Here is a 23,752-nt window from a genome sequence, read left to right as displayed (position 1 = left end):
TTATTCAATAATTTTTCGCTTGCAGATCTGTTTGTTCTAACTCAGAAAGTGAGCGTATTACTGGAAGTATATCGATAAATTGTCATTATTATGTTGACTATGTCCAGCAGTTTGTGAAGCCATTAGGAGCTTAAATCTATTAACAATTTTTATACAATCATCCAAGTAAATATAGTTCGTTTACTTGTATTAAGTTTAATTAAACCAATACCCGCTATAAACGATTTTGATTGATTTGGAGACGATTTGTCAAATAATGGTCATTTTTGAAAAGTAATTTTTTTTGTTTATTTTTTTATTGTATTGAATAAAAAATAGCACACATTTTCTATAACACAGTTGGCTTTAGTGATATTTCGCCAAGCCCGGTTGGCTCATCAGGCTTTATCGTGCACAAACATCAAAGACGACTTGTTTGAATAAGGCTGCTTAGTGACGTAGGTAGTCGAGAAACTCTGGGGCGTCTTGAGCCTCCTGACTACATACCCCTACGCTAGGTATGTTGCTACCCGATTGCCGTGTCGCTGCAAGCGTTCGTTGTACCGGTTGGCGAATGCTCCGACTTGACTGTTTATGGTCGCCATTTTGAGGTCTTTGTGCAAGGCTAAATTTCTGTGGTACCAGTCAGCAGCGGACATTCCGCGCAAGGCCAAGTTTTGGAGTTTCTGAATCCGTCTTCGATTTGTCCGAGATGCAATACTCCAAACCTGGATGCAGTATCTCCAAAGTGGCGCCACTACGACGCAGCAAAGTGGCAATGGGCTGTTGGAGTTAAGCAGCCAGTTGGCCTTGGCCATCTTGAAGCTGCTTGAGAAGGTAGTTGATGTGCACCCGAAAGCTGAGCCTCTTATCCAGTACAATTCCGAGATACTTGGTTCTAGTTCAAGTTTTTCTAATTCTATCTTTGTCTATCTAAGTGGTCTGTTCGGATTTTTAATTGTCTGTACTGCCTCAAATTGTTTTTTCTTTGATAGTTATTTTTATTTATTTTTAACTATCATCACGTTCTAAGGTGAGTCTATTAGGGTCTCTAAGTCACGAAACCTTTTGCTTCCTAGAATGGAGTCGAATGACTTAAGGTAACAATTTTGAATTATTGATTTCTCCCCACGTTGCCTTCGAAGAATGGCAGCGTGGAGTCGCTTATTTCCTAAAAAATAATATATATAATACCATATTTAATCATTGACTTCCGTGCGTTTAATGTATTCCTCAGTTCATATCATAGTTACACAGGGTTCATATTGTGCGACAGCCTTTTCGTATTCTTCGTATTAAGATGCCGTGGCGTAGGCTTCAGCAGAGTCATGCTTCACTTGTTCCTGGCGTTCATTGCCTTGGGTATTCTCTCTCTCTTCATACCTTAGTCTTTCGGGATATTGCCCATCTCCACTTCATGCTACGGTATAACCAAAGACAATATAAACACTAAGATGAGTAACGCCCATACATTTGAATGCGACGCAAAATTTCTAGCCTGGCCTTTCATCTGGCCTTTGAGGCTTCGTACGGCATGCCTGCCGACTGGTTGTTCGTTCTCCAAAGACCAGACGAACGAATGCCGAAGTCGCGGCTTGCTGATGCTGACACGAGCTACGAAGTTAGTCGCCAGCCTGCCTTCAGCAAAGCTGGTCGATGCTGCTTTGCGTTGCTTCGTTTTCGAAGTACATTGAGCGAAAAAGTTTAGAGCTTACGATCGACGCAAAGTGCTTGTGCTTTATCCATGAAATGCATGCTTTATTTAAATTATATATTACCCTAGATATTAACAAATAATTTTACAGGAAAATTGAAGAACTTTTATAATTCAGTCTTCTTTTTGAACAGTGTATGCTCGAGAAAAGTTCTTGTCTCAGCCAATAGCGTGCGTGCACCTTTCGTTGTATGCGTGAATTATACATGCATAAGAACTATAAAGTATGTATGTATGTGTTGTTATTCACTGCTCTGGCTTTAGCTGCCAAGAAATTAATTTTGTTAGTTTTCTAGCGCAGATCATGACCTATCCCAAATTTGTGTTGATATATGAATGCATTTTGTGTACTGAGGTTGGCTCCGCAGAAAATATGTATTTCTAAGTCGATGCAAATATTTACATAATTTCTTTAAATTAAATTAATATTATTTTTATTCTCCAATTAAGAAATAAAAGAGGGCTAAAATTTACAATTACATTTTGTAACATACAACGTATATAAGCGAGCTGATGTCCGTGTAGCGTCTAGCGAAGCACGCTCTGGTTCCGGCACAGTAAAGTCGGCTGGGGTGAGTTGACTCATAAATGGCTAAGCTACCTGCTCGCAAGCTCTTATAATTATATAAAAAAATTTCGCGTGCTATTAAAATGTGTAGTTCGATTGCACAAACAAAATTACGGGGGTTAGGAAAAAATCTACAGAGTTACTGAAATTGTATTAGATTGATTAGGGACCGTAGCTACAGCTGTTGCCCACCCTACCATGATCACCGGGGCCGCTTGACCAGACAAATGGTCGGTGATCCCTAAAACAACACAGATTACATTACCCTAACATTCCGACGACGCATGGCTCCAACATAAATAAGGCAAATTAGCACATAATTATAAGTTCATGACACATATTTATTTTTGTGGTGAATTGGGGAATTAAATCGAAATTTTTCTTAGCCATTAAACATTTTTTTTTATAATAAGAAAAAAAAGAAAAAATTTATAAAAGACTTATATTACACATAGATAAAGAATTTTTCTAGGTGAGGTTCTAGTTTGGTCTATGACCCAAATTGGTAAAAGTAAAAACTATTCCTTTCTTTTTTATTTGTTCGACAAAAATTCATTTAAATTTTTAATTCATTTTGCGAAAGCTGTAACGCTCACTTGAAATAGATTATTCTCTTAACGTTTTCTCTTTTGCGATTTTTTTTTCTCTTAAACGCGGCATTAAATTTTCTATTAAATTATTATTGGGCCATTCTCTTTTGATTTTCTCGGAAATTAAGTGCAAGGAAAAAAAAATTTTAGAGTTTTTTTTTTTTTAAATTGTTGCTTCACTTACATGCATTCACTCCATATCCGAAAGCGCTTCCATCGATGTAATGTGCGATGATCTGCTGAAAAAAAAAAATCACTTCGAATTGCACACAAAAATAAAAAATTTAGAAAAAAAATAAAAAAAGAAGGCACTAGATAACAAAATTATTTTTCGAACTTCATGTGACTTGTATTCTCTCTCTTTCTCTTTAAAATCTGGCTCTCACCAGCAATATGGCGATCCGAATTTCGGAGCATGGAAGGAGAGAAGGAGAGATAAAAATAGGCCAATGGAAAGAATATGTAGGGCAAGAAAAAAAAACGGAGTTAAAGAAAAAAAAATGCGGAATAAGAATTTGACCATGCGGTTGCACTCTTTTGCCGAAAAAAAAGAAAAAAAAGAAACTCGCACATACCTAATGTAAAATTTTAAATTATGCGCTTAAGGCGACTTGACTACGCCCATGGCGTTCACAATAGGACTTATTCAGTTTTTTTTTTCACTTTTTTTTGTTAGCTAAGCTAATTATTCATTTTTCCAGCAAAAATATAACACTAAAAAAATAAGATTTCGTTTCGCTTATAAAAAAAATTATTGCGCGACCAAGATAAACGGAGCTTGCTTTGACGACGTCAGCCACCAGGGAACGATTTCCAACTAATTTTTGGAGTTTCGGCGACGGCGATCGTCTCTTACTAATTCGTCTTTCGAACTCCCATTTTCGAGCAGGCTAGAGAGCACGAAACGAAGCAACGAGATTTGACGATGCGATAAAGCTGGACGCAGCTGATTAAGCTATTTGCGATAAGGCGAATTAAAGATGACAATTACAGGCGCTCTGCATATTTTGGGCTTCGGCAGGCAAAAAAGAAATGTTTGCCGCTGCTACTTGCAGAAAGTCGAAAGACTATAATATCTCATTATATTTTGTTGATGAGAATATTACGAAGCGCCATACCTGCAATAGACAGGTTGAAATATGAGTGCTTTTTAGTCTTTTGGTTCAACAAAAAAAATGTCTAGCAAAAATCTAACTTACCCCTGATTGGGTCTGGCACTTTTTATTTTTTTGTTTTCTCAATTAATTTGCGACCAACTGGCGGCTGAGAAGTGGTTCATCAATGCGGGCACTTAGAATATTTTTTTCTTTTTTTTTTTTGAAATTACTTCTATTAAAAATGATGCTTCCGAAAATACTGTTTCTCAGAGGTTAAGCGCGATTGTAAATAGGCGCACTTTCTTACTTTTTTTTTGTGAGTCAACCATTCTCCACGGTGGACCAAAGGTAAAAGAAAGATCTGAGCTCCGATCGGCTTAAGGAAAGCTATTTACAGCGACACCAGGACAGACGCCATTTCCAATTATCAAATTAACATTTCTCTACTATTTTTTTTCTCTTTCACTCGTTACAAGCGATATTACGCCCGGGTTGAGCCATAGATGGCGAGATCTACTAGGGGAAGCAAGGTACAAGACGTTGGCTGGATTTACATTGTCTATTTTTGGGCTGTTTATTTAAACTCAAACAAATTGTTCTTGCTTTAAGCGCCACTACAATTCCCCTCCGCCAAAATCGGACTTTGGGGGGCTTACATAATTTATTTATTTGAAACCACCAAAGTGCGATCCGCGCTTGGAGCGAATATTTTGTTCACCATTTAATTATTGTTTTATGTCTTTCGCATGGTATTTTCCCACGATCTTCCCTTGTAGGTTCTCCAACTCATAGTAACTATTACCAAGCTTACGTCGTATTCTTGCCTTGATAAAAGTAGGAGCTAGCTTAGCACTAAAACCTTGAGAGAAATTGCTCTGTTGGAAGTTCCTTCGAAAAACTTCTTGTCCTACAGTAAACAATACTGGACTACACCTTAGATTGTAGGAGTTTTCATTTCGTACGTGCTGCTTTTGTGTAGCTTTGGCAGCCTGATTTCTCATTAAATCAAAGGAATCATCTCTGCTAAATTGCACTGTTCGATCTTCTAGTAAATTCAAGTCTCGTAATAATTTATATGTTGACCCATTGGTAATCATATTCTGACCAAAAGCCAAGCGATACGGACTATGGGTAATAGCTGAATGCCAACTGGATCGCAGTGAACAACAGATACTGCTGAGTTTTTCATCCCAATTAGATTGATTAGGATTTATATAAGCTTTCATGGCTACTATAACAGATCTATTGACACGCTCGGATGCGTTTGCTTGAGGTGCGTGAACTGCAGTGTACGAGTGGTGTATCGAATACTTTTGAAGTAAATCAATAAACACTTGTGATTTAAATTGAACACCATTGTCCGACACAATCACTTCTGGGACCCCGAAGCAGTGAAACAACTCTTGTTCCAAAAACGGTAGAATAGCATCTGCGGTCAATTTGCGAACCGGTTTCAAAAAAGGAAACTTTGTGAAATGGTCGAGCACAATAAATATGCCAATATGACCAGCCTTGGAACGGGGATACGGTCCAAGATAATCAACATACAATTCTTGAAAGAATCGATAAGTTTCTCCACTTTTTCCCATAGGAGGTCTCAAAACACGATTCGGATGTTTAGTCGCTTTGCAAATTTCACATTTATTGATATACTCTTTCACGTCTGAAACTAAATTTGCCCAATAATAATATCGTCGTAATCTCTCTAGTGTCTTATTCATTCCACAATGCGACGCTAAGGGATCATCATGAGCTAATTTCAAAGCATGGGGAACCAATTCTTTGGGTAGCCATAATTTCCAAACCATGTCATCGGCAACTCTGTCTCCTGAGGCATGCTCGGACCTTCGATAAATAAAGCCATCGATAACTTTGACGTCCGGCATTTGAGTCTGATTCTGCAAAACTTTAGACTTCAACAACTCATAACCCTGGGATTTAAAATATGGAGACTGCATATCAATAAAGTCATCGACATCTAAAGCCGATAAATCCTCCGTGTGAGTACGGGATAAAGCATCCGGTACAATATTCTTACTGCCTTGCGATGTTGTATAGAAAATGTATATCCTTGAAGCTTGAGAGCCCATCGAGCTAGACGACTACTGAGATCTGGTTGATTCATGAGCCATTTAAGGGATGCGTGGTCGGTAATAACAGTAAATGGATGGCCTTCGACGTAAGCTCGAAACTTGCGGATGCTTAAAATTACTGCTAGACATTCCTTCTCCGTAACTGAATAATTATGTTGGCACTTGTTCAACTTCCGCGACATAAATGCTATGGGGACCTCGTCACCTGTATCATTAATTTGAACGATAACACCACCCATACCAGTGTGACTAGCATCACAATGTATATAGAAGGGAGCTTCAAAGTTAGGTGTATGCAACACAGGGGCCTTGCACATTACAGTTTTAAGCGCCTGGAAAGCTTGCTCTGCCGCTTCTGACCATTCAAACTTTTTTCGAGTTGTCAGGGCGTCAGTCAATGGCGAAACTATAGAAGCGTAATTTCGAATGAACTTATGGTACCACCCAGTCATACCGAGAAAGCGACGCAATTGTTTAAGCGAGCGAGGCGCTGGATATTCGGTAATGGCAGTTATTTTACCAGCATTCATCCGAATAATACCCTGACCAACAACATGACCAAGATAATTAACTTCCTTTAGACAAAACTTGCTTTTTTCAACTTTAATTGTCAACTCGGCATCCTTTATTTTTCCCGCTAGTTCACTTAACACGGCAAGATGACGGTCGAATGTATCAGACACTATAAGAAGATCATCTAAATATATAAACACTTCATTTCTTAAGTAAGCTGGAATTATCCTATCCATCAATTTGGACATCGTTGCAGGGGCGTTAGACAAACCAAATGGCATTACCGTGTATTGGTAAAGGGGTCTACCTGGTACTACAAACGCTGTTTTGTCACGAGAACTGGTCTCTAAGTCGAGACTGGTAATATATTCAGCCTGAGGAAGACGACTTATAATTCCATCAATTAGGGGCATCGAATAAGCATCCTTTCGAGTAACCTCGTTAACTTTTCTGCAATCAATACAGAGACGAAGCTTTCCTGGTTTACAAACGAGCACTACTGGGGAAGACCAAGAACTCTCCGATTGTTCAATAACGCCAAGGGAAAGCATACGATCAATTTCTTTGAACATTAATTTCTCCCTTGAGGAGATACGGAATAGTGTCGTTGTTTGATAGGAATTGCGTTACCTACATCTATGACATGAAACAGTAAGGTGGTTTTTCCTTACCCTTTTTCCGCGAATGAAGGAAATAGCTTCACACTTTCTGCAAAACGTTGCTGTTGGTGTGCAGTTAAAGCTCGCAGCGGATCCTCAAGGCATGCAATACTTGGCTGCAAGGCTGGCCTTAACAAGCATGGAGACAACAGCTCAAACGTTGACCAAAAGTCTATGCCCAAATAAAGCGGTTGAACAAGAGAAGGGACTATATAAAAAGTAATTCGTTTAACCTTTCCACCATAATAAGCTTCTGTGCGTAACCGTCCCAATATTTGTTGGGTTTTTCCATCGGCGGCTTTCACATGTGAAGTAATCGGTTTATACCATACATTTGTATTCAACAATTCCACAGCGAAACTACCACCAAAACAACTTATCGACGCACCGGTATCCAATAATCCTGTAACAGTTTTTCCCAATACGGTTACTTCAGCGTAAGGCCTTGAATCGGTGCACATGATTGCTGACAAGAGAGCTTGTTTCTCGATCTTACATCGCTTAAAGAAATTTATTCGACGTAATCGCGCTCGTAATATCTTGCGACTTACAGAAGTATTTTTATTAACAGATTGAGATTTCAAACGAGTATGTAAGGTAAATTCTGGGTTAAATGACAAGTCGGGTAAAGATTGATTAGAGGATTCTACTTCACCCTCTAGTCGGTATTTGTTTCCTTGGATGCAACTGGTTTGCGTGTACCGGTCAATGGTACACGAGACAGGTAGTTTTTTGGCACATTGTTACACTTGGTACAAGTTGGCTTGTATGTGTTTGTCTGACCACAGCCATAGCAAAACACTTTGCGTTCGGCGACACAATCTTGATACCCATGGCCAGATTTCCTGCAGTTCCAGCAGACTAGATTGATGGCAGATACATCATTATCGAGAACGACTATCGCATCGGACTCTGCTTCACTTTCAGTTTGTACCTCTATAGCGTGCAATGAGCGACGAGGCGCAGGGCGGGGTGCAAACACTCGAGCTTTAGAAATTGACTGAATAAAACCTTCCCGCTTTTGCACTAAATGTCTAAGTTGCGCGATAGAATGTATGGGCTCATAAAGAAGCTCGTGCTGAATTTCTGGCAGCAAATTTGAGCGCAACGATTCCAGCAAGGAGGAATTCGATAAGGGTAGAGACAGTTTGTCGGTCAATATAATAATTGCATCGTAAAAGTCATCGAAAGACTCACCCTCTTTTTGTTTACGACGATCAATTGCCGCACGTATGTCAACATCAGTTCGCTCTTATTTGAACTGAGCACGTAAAGCGACACATAATTCCGACCATACGATAATAGGGACTCTCTTATGGTAGCACCAGAACCAATCGTTAGCTCTGCCTTCAAATAGATGGCTTATATGACGAGCCAACAACTCATTATTTCCATCTAATGTCTCGGCTGTTAACGCCTCGACGCGATAGACAAACTCATCTATACCCATGCCCGATCGACCAGAAAATCTTAGTTTCCAGTTACTGATTATTTGGCTAAGCCGGTCTGGACGCAAGTTTTCTAACATTGGAGAACTCCTAGTTCTAGACTCGTTTCGTATAGAATTAGCCGGTCTGGGCTGAGGATGATCGACAATACTCATGTTCGAAGTTGGTTGCTGAGCTGTGGAGCTGCCTAGTTGAGCTGTAAAAGCAGACAAAAGATTTTGGAATCCTGACTGTAAAGTTTAGGTCAGGGAGGCTGTTTGTCTTTCTGTGGCTGCTGCCATTGAATCAGAAATTGACTGCTGTATCTCGCTTACCGTGGGGGATACACGAGAGCATGCATCTGGCTCGGCTGCCAAAGGCGGGACACTTGGCGGACGAGGATTCTTCGACATGGTGCCTTGGGACAAAATCTCTTCTGGGGGCCCTTGACTTCGGGTTCCAATTGGCATAGTAACTATCGACGGTTGCTTTGCGAGGGCGTCGTCTACCACACTTGGGTTAGGCGGTGAAATTGTTGTTTTGCAAACAGGACAAATATTTTTCTTTCCTACTCTAGTATTATAGCTTGCACGATGGAATGTGTGCTCGCAACTGGTAGCTACTAATTGTGTAGAAATCTTAATCGTTTTAAGGCAAATATAGCACTGTTCCTTATTAATCGAAGCAGCTGCTAAGTTTTCGCAACTGCGATGTATTGACATTTCCGACCTACGCTTAAAATAAAATACTAACAAGAATAAAAATAAAAAAAAAATAAAAGGGGCAAGATCGATAAACAGATCGAAAATATAGAACAATATTTCATAAAAATGTGTGGATGCCATGCAGTCGTTTTCATGAAAGGTTATAATCTGCATCAGCTTCAAAACTGATCAACTAATACAAGGAAGGGTATAGGGATGAGAAAACAAAAATTTAATAATTAAGCGGCAAGTGCCAGTTCTACACCAAGTACACTTGTCTCCAGCAGTAACTACAATCTTCTTGCTTTCTCAACAAAAGATAATGGTTAGGTTGAGATCCGGCTTACTCTTATGATGTGACCAGTACGAGATCAAAAAGGCAAAAGATAAAAGTTTGATCCACTTCGTATAACACACGTCATTAAGGCTCCAGAAGCTCTCTCATAAGAAAAAAAAGATTAGGATGCAAGGGATAGCTGTTGCCTAGGTAACGACTTAATATGAAAGTAGTGTTAACTCCATAGCGCAACAGAAGGGTATAATTGAATCGGTGTAGCAGTAATCGGGATTGCCGCTGCACATTTCTCCGCGTATAACAAATATCCAAAGTCTACTACGCACGACCAAACAATCATACTGGGATTTACATTGTTTTGTAATTATAGATCACGGAGTTATAACAACTTAAAGTTAAAACGCATCCAGTTACTCTAAACAAAACATGTGTTATTCGCTATAATAAGTCTTGGCAGTTACACTAATTTAAAGCTGTAGCTGATCCAAAAGAAAAACGTATTGCAAATAACACGATAAGGGGTAGTGACGAAACAAATCGAACTAGCTGTGTATTATCAGGTATTGTTGACAAATGTAAAGATAATGGTTAGTCGGGACCAGCCAGAGTGGCTGCTTCATGCCCCTTAGTTGGGCGCCAAATATATAAATATATGATATATACTGTAACATAGAACATATGTAAGCGAGCTGATGTCCGTGTAGCGTCTAGCGAAGCACGCGCTGGTTCCGGCACAGTGAAGTCGGCTGGGCTGAGTTGACTCATTAATGGCTAAGCTACCTGCTCGCAAGCTCTTATAATTATATATAAAAATTTCGCGTGCTATTAAAATGTCTAGTTCGATTGCACAAACAAAATTACGGGGGTTAGGAAAAAATCTACAGAGTTACTGAAATTGTATTAGATTGATTAGGGACCGTAGCTGTATATGTTGTTATTATGTTGCGCTGGTATCAATGCGACAGCTGTTGCCCACCCTACCATGATCACCGGGGCCGCTTGACCAGACAAATGGTCGGTGTTCCCTAAAACAACACAGATTACATTACCCTAACATTCCGACGACGCATGGCTCCAACATAAATAAGGCAAATTAGCATAATTATAAGTTCGTGACACATATTTATTTTTGTGGTGAATTGGGGAATTAAATCGAAATTTTTCTTAGCCATTAAACATTTTTTTTTTATAATAGAAAAAAAAGAAAAAAATTATAAAAGACTTATATTACACATAGATAAAGAATTTTTCTAGGTGAGGTTCTAATTTGGTCTATGACCCAAATTGGTAAAAGTAAAAACTATTCCTTTCAACTTTTCCTTTTGTTCGACAAAAATTCATTTAAATTTTTAATTCATTTAGCGAAAGCTGTAACGCTCACTTGAAATAGATTATTCTCTTAACGTTTTCTCTTTACCGATTTTTTTTTTCTTTTAAACGCGGCATTAAATTTTCTATTACATTATTATTAGGCCATTCTCTTTTGATTTTCTCGGAAATTAAGTGCAAAGAAAAAAAAAATTTTAGAGTTTTTTTTTTTATTTTTTGCTTCACTTACATGCATTCACTCCATCTCCGAAAGCGCTTCCATCGATGTAATGTGCGATGATCTGCTGAAAAAAAATCACTTCGAATTGCACACAAAAAAAAAATTTAGAAAAAAAATAAAAAAAGAAGGCACTAGATAACAAAATTATTTTTCGAACTTCATGTGACTTGTATTCTCTCTCTTTCTCTTTAAAATCTGGCTCTCACCAGAAATATGGCGATCCGAATTTCGGAGCATGGAAGGAGAGAAGGAGAGATAAAAATAGGCCAATGGAAAGAATATGTAGGGCAAGAAAAAAAACGGAGTTAAAGAAAAAAAAATGCGGAATAAGAATTTGACCATGCGGTTGCACTCTTTTGCCGAAAAAAAAGAAACTCGCACATACCTAATGTAAAATTTTAAATTATGCGCTTAAGGCGACTTGACTACGCCCATGGCGTTCACAATAGGACTTATTCAGTTTTTTTTCACTTTTTTTTTGTTAGCTAAGCTAATTATTCATTTTTCCATCAAAAATATAACACTAAAAAAATAAGATTTCGTTTCGCCTATAAAAAAAATTATTGCGCGACCAAGATAAACGTAGCTTGCTTTGACGACGTCAGCCACCAGGGAACGATTTCCAACTAATTTTTGGAGTTTCGGCGACGGCGATCGTCTCTTACTAATTCGTCTTTCGAACTCCCATTTTCGAGCAGGCTAGAGAGCACGAAACGAAGCAACGAGATTTGACGATGCGATAAAGCTGGACGCAGCTGATTAAGCTATTTGCGACAAGGCGAATTAAAGATGACAATTACAGACGCTCTGCATATTTTGGGCTTCGGCAGGCAAAAAAGAAATGTTTGCCGCTGCTACTTGCAGAAAGTCGAAAGACTATAATATCTCATTATATTTTGTTGATGAGAATATTACGAAGCGCCATACCTGCAATAGACAGGTTGAAATATGAGTGCTTTTTAGTCTTTTGGTTCAACAAAAAAAATGTCTAGCAAAAATCTAACTTACCCCTGATTGGGTCTGGCACTTTTTATTTTTTTGTTTTCTCAATTAATTTGCGACCAACTGGCGGCTGAGAAGTGGTTCATCAATGCGGGCACTTAGAATATTTTTTTCTTTTTTGTTTTTTTTTAAATTACTTCTATTAAAAATGATGCTTCCGAAAATACTGTTTCTCAGAGGTTAAGCGTGATTGTAAATAGGCGCACTTTCTTACTTTTTTTTTGTGAGTCAACCATTCTCCACGGTGGACCAAAGGTAAAAGAAAGATCTGAGCTCCGATCGGCTTAAGGAAAGCTATTTACAGCGACACCAGGACAGACGCCATTTCCAATTATCAAATTAACATTTCTCTACTATTTTTTTTCTCTTTCACTCGTTACAAGCGATATTACGCCCGGGTTGAGCCATAGATGGCGAGATCTACTAGGGGAAGCAAGGTACAAGACGTTGGCTGGATTTACATTGTCTATTTTTGGGCTGTTTATTTAAACTCAAACAAATTGTTCTTGCTTCAAGCGCCACTACAATTTCAAGTCGACTCGAAGGTCATATTTAGTTATGACCCCATTATAATTATAATGGCCTCCTCGCGGTGTTCCCTGGGTACCGATTTTGCATCGGTAGCTAATTCGAGCGGCGACTTTGTTCTTTATAATTCGAAATGTATCTTTGAAAACAACAAATTTGCACTTTTATTTCCTTAATTTTTTTGTATTACTTAAAAATAATAATAATTTAATTAATAATTTCAAATATAAAAAATTACATAAATATTTGCATCGACTTAAAAATACATATTTTGTACGGAGCCAACCTCAGTACACAAAATGCATTCATATATCAACAGATATTTTGGGTAGGCCGTGATCTGTGCTTAAAAACTACGAAAATTGTTTCTTTGCCAGCCAGAGACTGCCAGAGCAGTGGAAAGCAACACATTCAAATATGCTTCTATGTATGTATATTCACGCGCATACAAACATAATTGCTTGCACGGCCCTCATAGAGCCGAAGCTGAGAGCACATTCTATTTTTAGCTTTTTCGTTCTCTCGGCTGTGATAGCGCAATGCTACAGATTTCGTTTTCGTTCTCAATTTTCAAAAATCAAGCTGCATAGTAGCATTTTGTTGTATGGCGTTACTCATCTTAGTGTTTATATTGTCTTTGGTATAACTCTATTGCTGTCTGATTTGGTGGACCTATTGGTAGCGGGTGACGGTGTTGATTGAATGGAGTCTGTTGTTGCCCAATATACGGCCTGTAGCCGAAGTTGTTCTGTGATCGTTGATAATAACCGAGCTTCACCTACTTATACCTATAATAGTGAATTGGGCGCAGGGGTGTGTTTCGCATATAGAAATCTTTCACTTTTATCCCCAGAGAATAATGTGAGGCATCTAGCTATTGCTTTCCAGATAAAAGACATGTTGTAAAAGTCGAGTATCTGCATTTATTATTTTATTTTATTTAATTTTAATTTTGACAAAGATATTTTTTAAATTCATATCTGTGGATATGAATTAAAAGATTATCCGAAAATTATGAACCAACGACAAAAATGCAGGAGTTGCAGGGATTGGGAATGTAAATTCTGTATTTGTCAATATGCTATTTCCTCAAGTAGCTGGAATGTTGGTTTCCTTAAAAGGGATGGGTGACGCAAGAAATATGCAGCCATCATCATATATACGGATTCCAAATATTTAGATCAAGTGCACGTTTTTTCCTTAAAGCCATTCTTGTAAAGCTCGATAAGTTAAAGATAATATGCCTTGCTAAACTTGCCACTGGATGGTGATGAATGTCCAAGCTACCACCCCAGCCAACTTCAGCAAGACTATGCTACCATGCCGTCATCGCAGGTATTCGTGAGACTTCACCAAATACAACATGTTGCGTTGACGAAGTGTAATGTCGCGTCTAGATGCCTAATACAACAACGAAAATCGATATACTCTCGATCGCAATCGATCACTAGTAACCAAAACAATACACAAATCACACATGCGGAATTAGATAAACATAGCTGGTATCATAACAGGCATGAATGAATTGCACCATGTTTCTTTAATCAAACAAATAATGACGATCCAAAAAAAAACCAAAAACCTTCGAAGATTATTTAATTGGCAACTTTCATGCTCACGCCATGCAACATTATTCTATTTAGAGAAGCTTTCAAAGTATAACAACTTCTGATCGACTATATATTCTAGATACAAAATAAGGAAAAAATTTTCTTATCTACACAGGTTCAGATGTGATAGTCGTATTCGAACTCGTAACAGACCATACATATTCTATTCTAGAATCGTCTCGACTGAGTAACTGAACAAGCAAACTCAATGGCCGATTTAGTCCCAAAAATTATTAATTTCCATATGCAATTCTACTGGTTTTCTCATCTACATATATGTAGGCAACAGATATTTACCTTCACAAGGCGAAACAGGCGTCCCTTCCAAATGCAAATGCTCATTGCCAATACCATTCATTAAAGTGCAAAATTCTCAGCTTATCGTTTATTTTTACTTCAAACGCTAAATACATAACCAAAAGCGTACTCTTTTTCTTAACGCTGTGAGCTCTGCAAGATTTTCCATTGGCTGTAACATTATCGTTTATATAGAAAAGGTATTAAGATTCAATCGGTACACCCACTGGGGCGTGGCGAATCAGGAAATCAATACTTTTCACAGTTTAAAAGCTAGAATAGACTGTGAAAATAATAAAAGATGAATGCAATTTGAACTACTTTCATTAGGGCGTGGCATATCGGAAATCGATAGTCATACATATGACTATCACCACTAATTCAATGCATAGACATACCAAATAGCCTTTTTATCGGGTGACGATAAATTGCAACGAGGGAACCCCGAGGGTGCCAGCGACCATTTTAGTGTCCCAGACAGATTAAGACCGCTGAGAATGGCAGCCGAACGCCGGCCTCGAAAGCCGCACGTTCAGAATGAAGCCGCATCTCGCTCAGCGCGCATCGTCGCTGCGGCTGTTGTTTTTTTTTTAAATATATGTATGCTATTTTTTAATCCTTACAGCCCAAAAACATATGTGTTTCTGCATGTGCAGAGTGTGCCTCGCTCTCACTTATAGCTCATTGCGCACTTGTCTTTATCTCTTTCTTCCTGCATAGCTTTCCTCAAAACCCCGAGATCTACAAACATATGTGTTGTGTGAATGTGCGCGCACAAGTAGATCACGGCGTTATTCGCGAGCCAGAGGTTATTTCTTCAATTATGTACGTTTTTTGCCTGTGGTAGCAATAGGCACACACATTCAAATCATGTAATTCTTCGTCCTGTCAGGAATAATGAGAAGAATTTGATCTAATTTTATTTAATACACAATTAATTGACTTAAACCAAATATTTATATTTATTTGCTTTTTACTGTAGGGACCTATTTTGCTTAAAATACAAAAATATCTAAGTCGTATTTCTGCAAGACTGGTTCATCGTCGGCTTGTTGAAGAATTTAAAGAAAAAAATAAAAATTGACGCACATTCTTTCAAGTAAGCAGTTCTGTGATATTATCAAAGGGTTTGGCCTGTTCATTTATATTTTCCATGCTCGTTGTAAGGGTAAGTTAAATAGGTCCCAACAGTAAACAGAAAATAAATATAAATATTTCATTCAGGTCAATTAATTGTTTATTTAATAAATATAAATCAGCTTCTTCTGATTATGAATGACTGGACGAAAAAATACATGATAGAGTATTTGAATGTGAGTACCTTTTGCGACCACAGGCACAATAGGCACACAATTGAAGTGATCTACTTGTGCGCACATCCAGACAAAACAAACATATGTATATTTGTAGATCTCGGGGTTTTGTGGGAAGCTATGCAGGGAGAAAGAGATGCACACAAGTGCACAAAGCAATGAGTGAGAGCGAGGCACATGCATACACACATATGTTTTTGGGCTGTAAGGATTTAAAACTATCATACATATATTTTAAAACGAGGAAGAGGTTCTAGTCGGGAGCTCCCGATGAATACAGAAATTCTTGAAGTATTCGCTAGCTGCCCCATCCAATTGCGCAGTTACATATAACATTGGTTTTTTCTTAACTGATCATAATGCAATTTTCTACAGTATATCTAATTGTATCATAGAATATTTGTGTATTCTCAAAAAGTCAATTGCATTTAAATTGTGGCTTAAATTGGTTGGCAATACAAGTGGGGCTATTAACTTGATTTATAGCTCTAGGGTGGTAGCGGGGAGGTGGCGATAGGTATAAAATGAAAGATACTTGACATATATATATTCTAGAAGCAACATATCATGTTTGGTGACTCAAGCTCTTATTATTTACCCAATTTGCTCAAAAAACAGGATGTTGATATTGATTTGGAAAAGGAGTAAGGTATCGATTATCGGAAACAAACTCGATCTGCGCAGGCACTAGGAGGGCCTACATCTAAAATTTCAAGTCTCTAGCTCTTATAGGTTCTGAGATCCTTGCGTTCATACAGACTGACGGACGGACGGACGGACAGACAGACGGACATGGCTAAATCGACTCGGCTATTGATGCTGATCAAGAATATATATACTTTATCTAGTTGGAGATGCTTCATTCTGCCTGCTACATACATTTGGATTTTGCACAAATACAATATACCCTATTTAATGGGTTCAGGGTAAAAATAGTATCAGCCGCAGCGACATTGTCCGCTGAGCGAGATGCGGCTTCATACTGAACGTTAGGCTTTCGAAGCCGGCGTTCGGCTGCCACTCTCAGCAGTTTTACTCTACTGGGCACACTAAAATGGTCTCAGACGTCCGTAGGGCTCACTCGTTGCGATAAATCTTGATACGATTAAAATGCAGTTTGGTATATCTATGCATTGTATGGTTAGTGCTGTAAGCCAGTATTAAACAGTCAGTTGTTCCCCTTGACTTAAAATGATGTAAAAAGTATAAAAAAGTACAAAAAACAGGATTTTAATATCGGTAACACATTAACAACCTGAGCATTCCAAATTTAATGTGTTGATCTTATAGATGCTGAGATGGATGCGTTCTTTCATAAGAATAGATGGACAGACACTCGAGCATGGTTTTGATGCCGAACATACATATGTATGTATATGTACATACTTCAAGGGCTCCGAATGGGTGCCTCTACTTTGTAATAATATTTGCACAAACCCATTTTTTATGGGTTCAGGACTTAACAACTCTTTATTAGAGCAAAATCATTTTTATCTGGAGATACCAAGTACACCAGTTTGCAGAAAGATTTTTACACAAACCGATGGCCATTTTTCAGAGAAAATACATATGTATATGAGAAAATCAACATTGGAAGCGGAGAAATATAAAATACCCAATCTTAGTTTTTATTAGCCTTATCGAGTTAAATACATACATATGTATGTATGTACATACATACCTTAGTCCAATTGATGGGTACACAAAAAACCCAGTAAAAAACAAATGTTAGCAAAATTGCTAAGCTGATCACTACAAAACTTTTCAAGTAAACGGTTGACACTATTATTAGGGATTGATCATAATTTTGCAGCGATTTAAATTTAAACAGAACTAATAAAAACTTGTGTTGTAGATAATTCATTTTTAGATCTTTGTTGCTTGTTGCTTTGCTTAAGCTTCATTTCTGTCTGTCTTTAAATAAAAAACCAAATATTGAAATGCGCATAGCGATGTTCTCCGAAAAGGTCGTTTGCAAGTATAATAGAAAGTTACAAATACAATTGTAGGATAAATACCATACGTTTATATTAAAATAAATAAAGCAAGTCTCTTTGCTTGGGTAGCTGCAAAGGTAATACTCTAGAAAACATTTGTTGTATTTAACGGGTCCTTTATAACATTATTAAATGGAATGAACTTAAGTTTGTGCAATTCTACAGATAGCGACCTTAAATATATGAATTCTTATAAAAACAAGTAAGACATACATATGTACATACATATATGTATATTTAGGAGTGCTCAAGATGAAAGCCTCTACCAGTTTCGAGCTTAAATTGAAAATATATTTAAGGTCTATCAAGGAGAATTGGATTTGTTCGAAAAGTGTGAAACACCTCTTAAATGAATTGAACAAAGAATAAAATGTTTTTGTGTGAAAATTTCAGTTTACATGACAAAAATATTGTTCTATGGTTAGTGGTTATACTCTAAGCGACTAGCAAATTCCGTGAATATCTACTATAACATTAAAATTGATTTGTCGCGCTTAAATTGAAGGCCTGTTATACCCTGAACCCATTGAAAATGGGTAAAAAGGGTATATTGTATTTGTGCAAAATGCAAATGTATGTAACAGGCAGAAGGAATTATCTCCGACCCCATAAAGTATATATATGCTTGATCAGCATCAATAGCCGAGTCGATCTAGCCACGTCCGTCTGTCTGTCCGCCCGTCCGTCCGTCCGACCTTGAAGTTTTAGATGTAGGTGCTCCTAGTGCCTGCGCAGATCGAGTTTGTTTCCGATAATCAATAACTTACTCCGTTTCCAAGCAATCGATAAAAATCGATATCGACATCCAGTATTTTGAGCAAATTGGGTAAATAATAAGAGCTAGAGTCACCAAACATGATATGTTGCTTCTAGAATATTATATATATGTCAAGTATCTTTCATTTTATACCTATCGCCACCTCCCCGCTACCACCCTAGATATATAAATCAAGTTAATAACCCAACTTTTATTGCCAACCAACCTAAGCCACAATTTAACTGCAATTGACTTTTTGAGAATACACAAATATTCTATGGTACAATAAGATATACTGTAGAAAATTTAAAAAAATCGGCTAAGAAAAAAACAAAGTTGTATGCAACTGCGCAATTGAATGGGGCATCAGCTTTTAGAATTTCTGTATACTTGTACACACACACACACACACACATTCATGCGCGTCTGCTTCGCATTCTAACAGCATGGTAAATCCTTTTTTTTTGTAATGCTATTTTAGTTCCTTTTTATCATAATAGCAAGTGGTGCGCTCAGTCGCGAGATCGAGCACTACCGGGGAAACTGTTGAGTAGAGTCGTCAGCAAGTAAATCGGACAGTTGCGAGCTCGAACCCTGCCAAGGGAACCTATCTCTTTATTACTTTAAAAGAGAGCGTTGCGCGAACTGCCTTTAATGTTGGTATAAGAGGGTTCAGGGTATACAATAGTCGGGAGCTCCCGACTAAAACGTCTTACTTGTTTATTTTAATTTTCTCCCAGGCTTCTTGATTCCTTCACATTACACAATATTTTGCAGATTATTATATAAATGATGGACTTCAGATGCTCAATTTAGTAAAGTCTCAAGTCATTACAACAATGTATATTACAACATCAAACTTATATAAATCGAATTCGGATACTTTCGCTTAACGAGCGCACCTATTACTTAAACTTTAAATTATTTCAAAGCTTTTGCGAAACGCACTTTCCGTCCGTTACTTGGGCACTTTTATTTTAGGTCGTTCGATTTTATATGGCTCATTACCACGATAGTAATTCGGAAGGGGGATAATTCTAGGGGAACCATGATCAATCTACTACCAAGACCAGAAGCAGCTCGAGCTACGAGCTCTTTTGCTTGAGCAGTAATAAAAATAGATGTAAAAACGAGTAAGAGGTTCTAGTCGGGAGCTCCCGATCAGGGGATACCCTGAACCCTCTTCTTCCAGCATCAAATGCATATATATATTCTGTTTTAGAAGCTATATGTCAAGTTTGGTGACTCTAGCTCTTATTATTTACCAAAATTTCCCAAAAAACAGAATAACGATATCGATTTTTATCGATTGCTTGGAAACGGAGTAAGTTATCGATTATCGGAAACAAACTCGATCTGCACAGGCACTAGGAGCACCTACATCTAAAATTTCAAGTGTCTATCTCTTATAGGTTATGAGATCCTTGCGTTCATACATAGGGATAGATATGGCAATATAAGAACATGTTTTCTTTAACAACTTCTGTTTTTCTTAACCGATCTTGATGAAATTTGCAATTATGCCTATATATTATTTTTAAAATATTCGTATATTATCAAGACGACAATTTCAATAATATAATGACTATTTGCCAGGAATTTCTAGCGTCGAAAAGTAACAACGGTTTTGATGGTTCGCTGTACGCCGTACGCACCTCTCTCGTAGCCCAGAGTGCTTCAGAATCTCCGACAGTATTTACTTTGTAGAGCACACCTCGGATACAAAATAAGCAAGTGTGCGTGAATAGCAAGTCAAAAAACTGATAAAATGCATTATTTCATATTACTCGTCCCTTCAGAAAGGAAGACATATGGCAATAATTGAATTTGTGCGCATTTTTGCATGTGCGGACACATACACACACGATTTCGAGCACGGAGAGTAAGCCAAAGCAGTTTCCTGTTGTGGAAGCGAGATAAAAACAACGATAATTTTCTATAGCACAAATCATATGGAAGAGAGTAAGTCAAAGCAGTTTCCCGTAGTGTGAGCGAATAAAAAGACAGCGATACCGTTCTACTACACAAATCAAATGTATATCTTACTCTCTTACTATATCTAGGTGAACGGCGCGCACCGTAAGGCATGTAATCAGCACACCCCAGCGCTTCTCGAGACGCCGTGCAACGACAATGTCGTAGGGTCCCAAGTTATTCACTCCAGTATATGTGAACGGTAGAGTAAAGAGCAATAATCGTCCAATTGGCAGGTCGCCCATCTCTAGCGAATGTGGGCGGGCGCGTCGTATGCGGCACGCTGGGCAAGCATTGGAGACTTATCTCACCAAAGCTCGCAAGCCACAAGCCCAGTACCGCTGACACAGTTCACTTACGAAGATTTCGTTTCGCATATCTACGGTGATAAAACTGACCCAGCAGATACGTCAATTTATATCGTCTTGGCAGAATTATCGGGCGTTTTACGCAGACTCCATTTCCGTCTATATTGCCTATCCTTACCTTAATACGTATAATGCTAGGGTCATCTATATAAGAAGGGTTATCTATGAAGAGCAGGCTTCTGCGGTTGGTAAAACGGCGCCCCGACTTTAAGAGGGTACTTTCACTATAAAACTCCTCTTCTTGGCATATCCAAATAAAAATCACATCCATTTCATTGCTGCGCTTAAGGAGCATCATCTTCTGCAGCTCTAGTCCTCTGTCCAATCTGATCTTCTTAGTAACAATCAGATGGAAATCCAGTACGCATAGCTGTACGGCTCTCAATTTCTCTAGTTTGTTGAAGCGCTGCAGATCCGTTGTTAATTGGGTTGTTCTTCAGCATGATACAACATGCTTATTGTAGAGCCTATTTCCGTATGTGGCCACTGCGATTTTTCTAGATACAAAAATGGTGGTCCATTGAACCACCTGGTTGAGCTATGAATTTCGTGCTATCGTCTGCTACGTTTGAAGCTGATGGGACCCAACGCCAGCTGTCCAAATCTGATTCTTCTAAAATAGATGCGTTGGGAAGTGCTACGAATTGTTGGAACTTTCGATAATCGAACCAGATCCAGTAGAGCACATCTTTTAAATCCGTCCAGAATGTTCGCCTATGTATGCGTACCGACATTTCCTTTTGGATGCATTTGGCCAGTCTTAGACCTAAGACTGCGGCCATCAGTTCCATGCGAGGTATGGACACGGGCTTCAAGGGTGCTACTCTCCTTTTCAAGGCTGCCAAACTGCAATGTACTTGGCCATCAAGTTTAGCCCGGAAAAATACAGCTGTAGCGTAAGCATTAATAATGACGTCCACGAATATATGCATCTGAACAGTCTGGGATCGGCTCATCCACTTCATACACCATGGAATGCGGATAGCAATCAACTTTGAAAATAAATCTAGCCTTCGTCTTCGTTGGTGAGATCGCCATCCCATTCGATGTTGGAGCGTTATATGTTATGAAGGACGATCTTGACACACATTTTACAGAATCCTAGCAGCCCAAACGGGTCGAAAATAGACATGACCACGCTCCTCCTCCTCATCACATCTCCATCACGCCAGAAAAACTTGTGTGCCTTAAGCGCGTCATTTTCTTGTTCGCATTGGTGACTGTAAAGATAGGATGAAACCACGATGTCTTGCTAGCTACTAACTCACTATCCTTCAGCAGGCGGATAATTCCCCCTTCTGCTTGTAGTCATGCATCGTGTTCATGATGAACTCTTTCAGTGGTTATACTTCTCCTATCTCCAGGAGTGCAGTTATTTTGATATTGTCTAAACCAATGATAAGCTGAGCCTTTACGTTGCTATACGGTAGGATGGGAAACATAGATAAATGATTTAAAGACTAAAGCAACTATGGCCCGATACTTTGCTCTGGTAAGTCCAAGTTCGGCACAGTTCCCCTTTTTTAACGCATACTGTACGGCATTATGTTCTGGAACTAAAATGCTCACAGCCACAGACATTGACTCAGGTTCGTTCTTGGTCATTTAAGACACAGTTGGGTTGCACGACCACCAAATAGCTCTTTCTATTAGCTTACACCCAGCTCCTTCTCCTCCTTTGATGGTTCGCTGTACGCTGTACGCTTCAATTCGATGTACGATTCGATTCGATGTGCAATCTATATTTTACAAGTTTATGAGAAATACGTTCGTGCTCCACCCGCGCTTCTGTTCTCTTACACTTCTGCTCGGCTGCAAGTACAAAACGAAAATGAACCCCGACGAAAAAGCAAATTGTGCAGCTGGGTGCGATCGACTTTTGTATGTATAAACTAATTCTAACGGTGCGTTTCCAGTGTATGAAGCGAGCGCTGCTTACAAAAAATGCGAGACGCAGTAGGGCTTAGTGACAACAGCTAATATAACAGTGGCTTTAATTAGTGATTAGTTACAATTGTTTTCTTTATCTGATTTATAGCTATATTGTGTTTATTTTGATTTGCACAGAGAGAGACTGTTGAGCGTCAGATAAACGCCGAGCCTCTAAGATCTGTATATCAATGCGTTTATCACGAGCCAGAGATATTTTCTGCAATAGTTTGGCGCTGCCTACGGGTTTTTTTGGTAGACATTTTTGTGCCGGCGGTAGCAAAAGACACACACATACAAATGCTCCATCATGTATTTATTCGTCCGGTCAGATATAAGAAACACAGAAGTTATTAGAGAAAACGTGTGCTTTTATTTATATTGGCAGGTCAAGTGCTGGCGGCAGCTAGCGCAAATTGGAAGCAATTTAAAAGAAGAAAATACATGGTCCCTCTAAGAGCACTCTTCCTTGTTATTAGTGTAAAGGTATAACTATATGTGATTGATTATTTCTTATTGTAAATCACTGATGTATTGCGAAAAAATGGAAGGTTTAATGGACTTTTTGAATCCCCCATGGAAGTAGCAATATATACTCTTTTAGATGTTATATGTTATGTTTGGTGGCTAAAGCTCTTAAAGCCTAAAAGATTTACTCAAAAAATTGGATTTGGTATAGATTTTTATCGATCGCTTAAAAACAGGACTAGCAATCGATTATCGGAAAAAACGCGAACTGCAGGGACACTAGGAGGACTAACGTTCCTTTCATGTCTGTACATCCTATAA

General features: G+C 38.4%; 1 protein-coding gene across 1 annotated transcript in view; it reads right to left on the bottom strand.

Moving 5' to 3' along the window:
• The window catches only part of LOC115760383 (cholesterol 7-desaturase), a 104,120-nt gene extending 86,230 nt beyond the window's left edge, over positions 1-17,890 (bottom strand). Inside the window, exon 1 of the mRNA XM_030701677.1 lies at positions 17,620-17,890. Coding sequence (XP_030557537.1) covers positions 17,620-17,802 — 183 coding nt within the window. The 5' untranslated portion in view covers positions 17,803-17,890. The remainder of the gene's footprint in view (positions 1-17,619) is intronic.
• Between the last annotated feature and the right edge of the window lie 5,862 nt (positions 17,891-23,752).

This window comes from Drosophila novamexicana, unplaced genomic scaffold, assembly GCF_003285875.2.
Source record: "Drosophila novamexicana strain 15010-1031.04,08,12 unplaced genomic scaffold, DnovRS2.1 tig00000434-arrow-pilon, whole genome shotgun sequence".
Lineage (NCBI taxonomy): Eukaryota > Metazoa > Arthropoda > Insecta > Diptera > Drosophilidae > Drosophila > Drosophila novamexicana.
The sequence above is the reverse complement of the archived record's forward strand: the minus strand, read 5'-3'. Positions and strand labels throughout refer to the sequence as shown.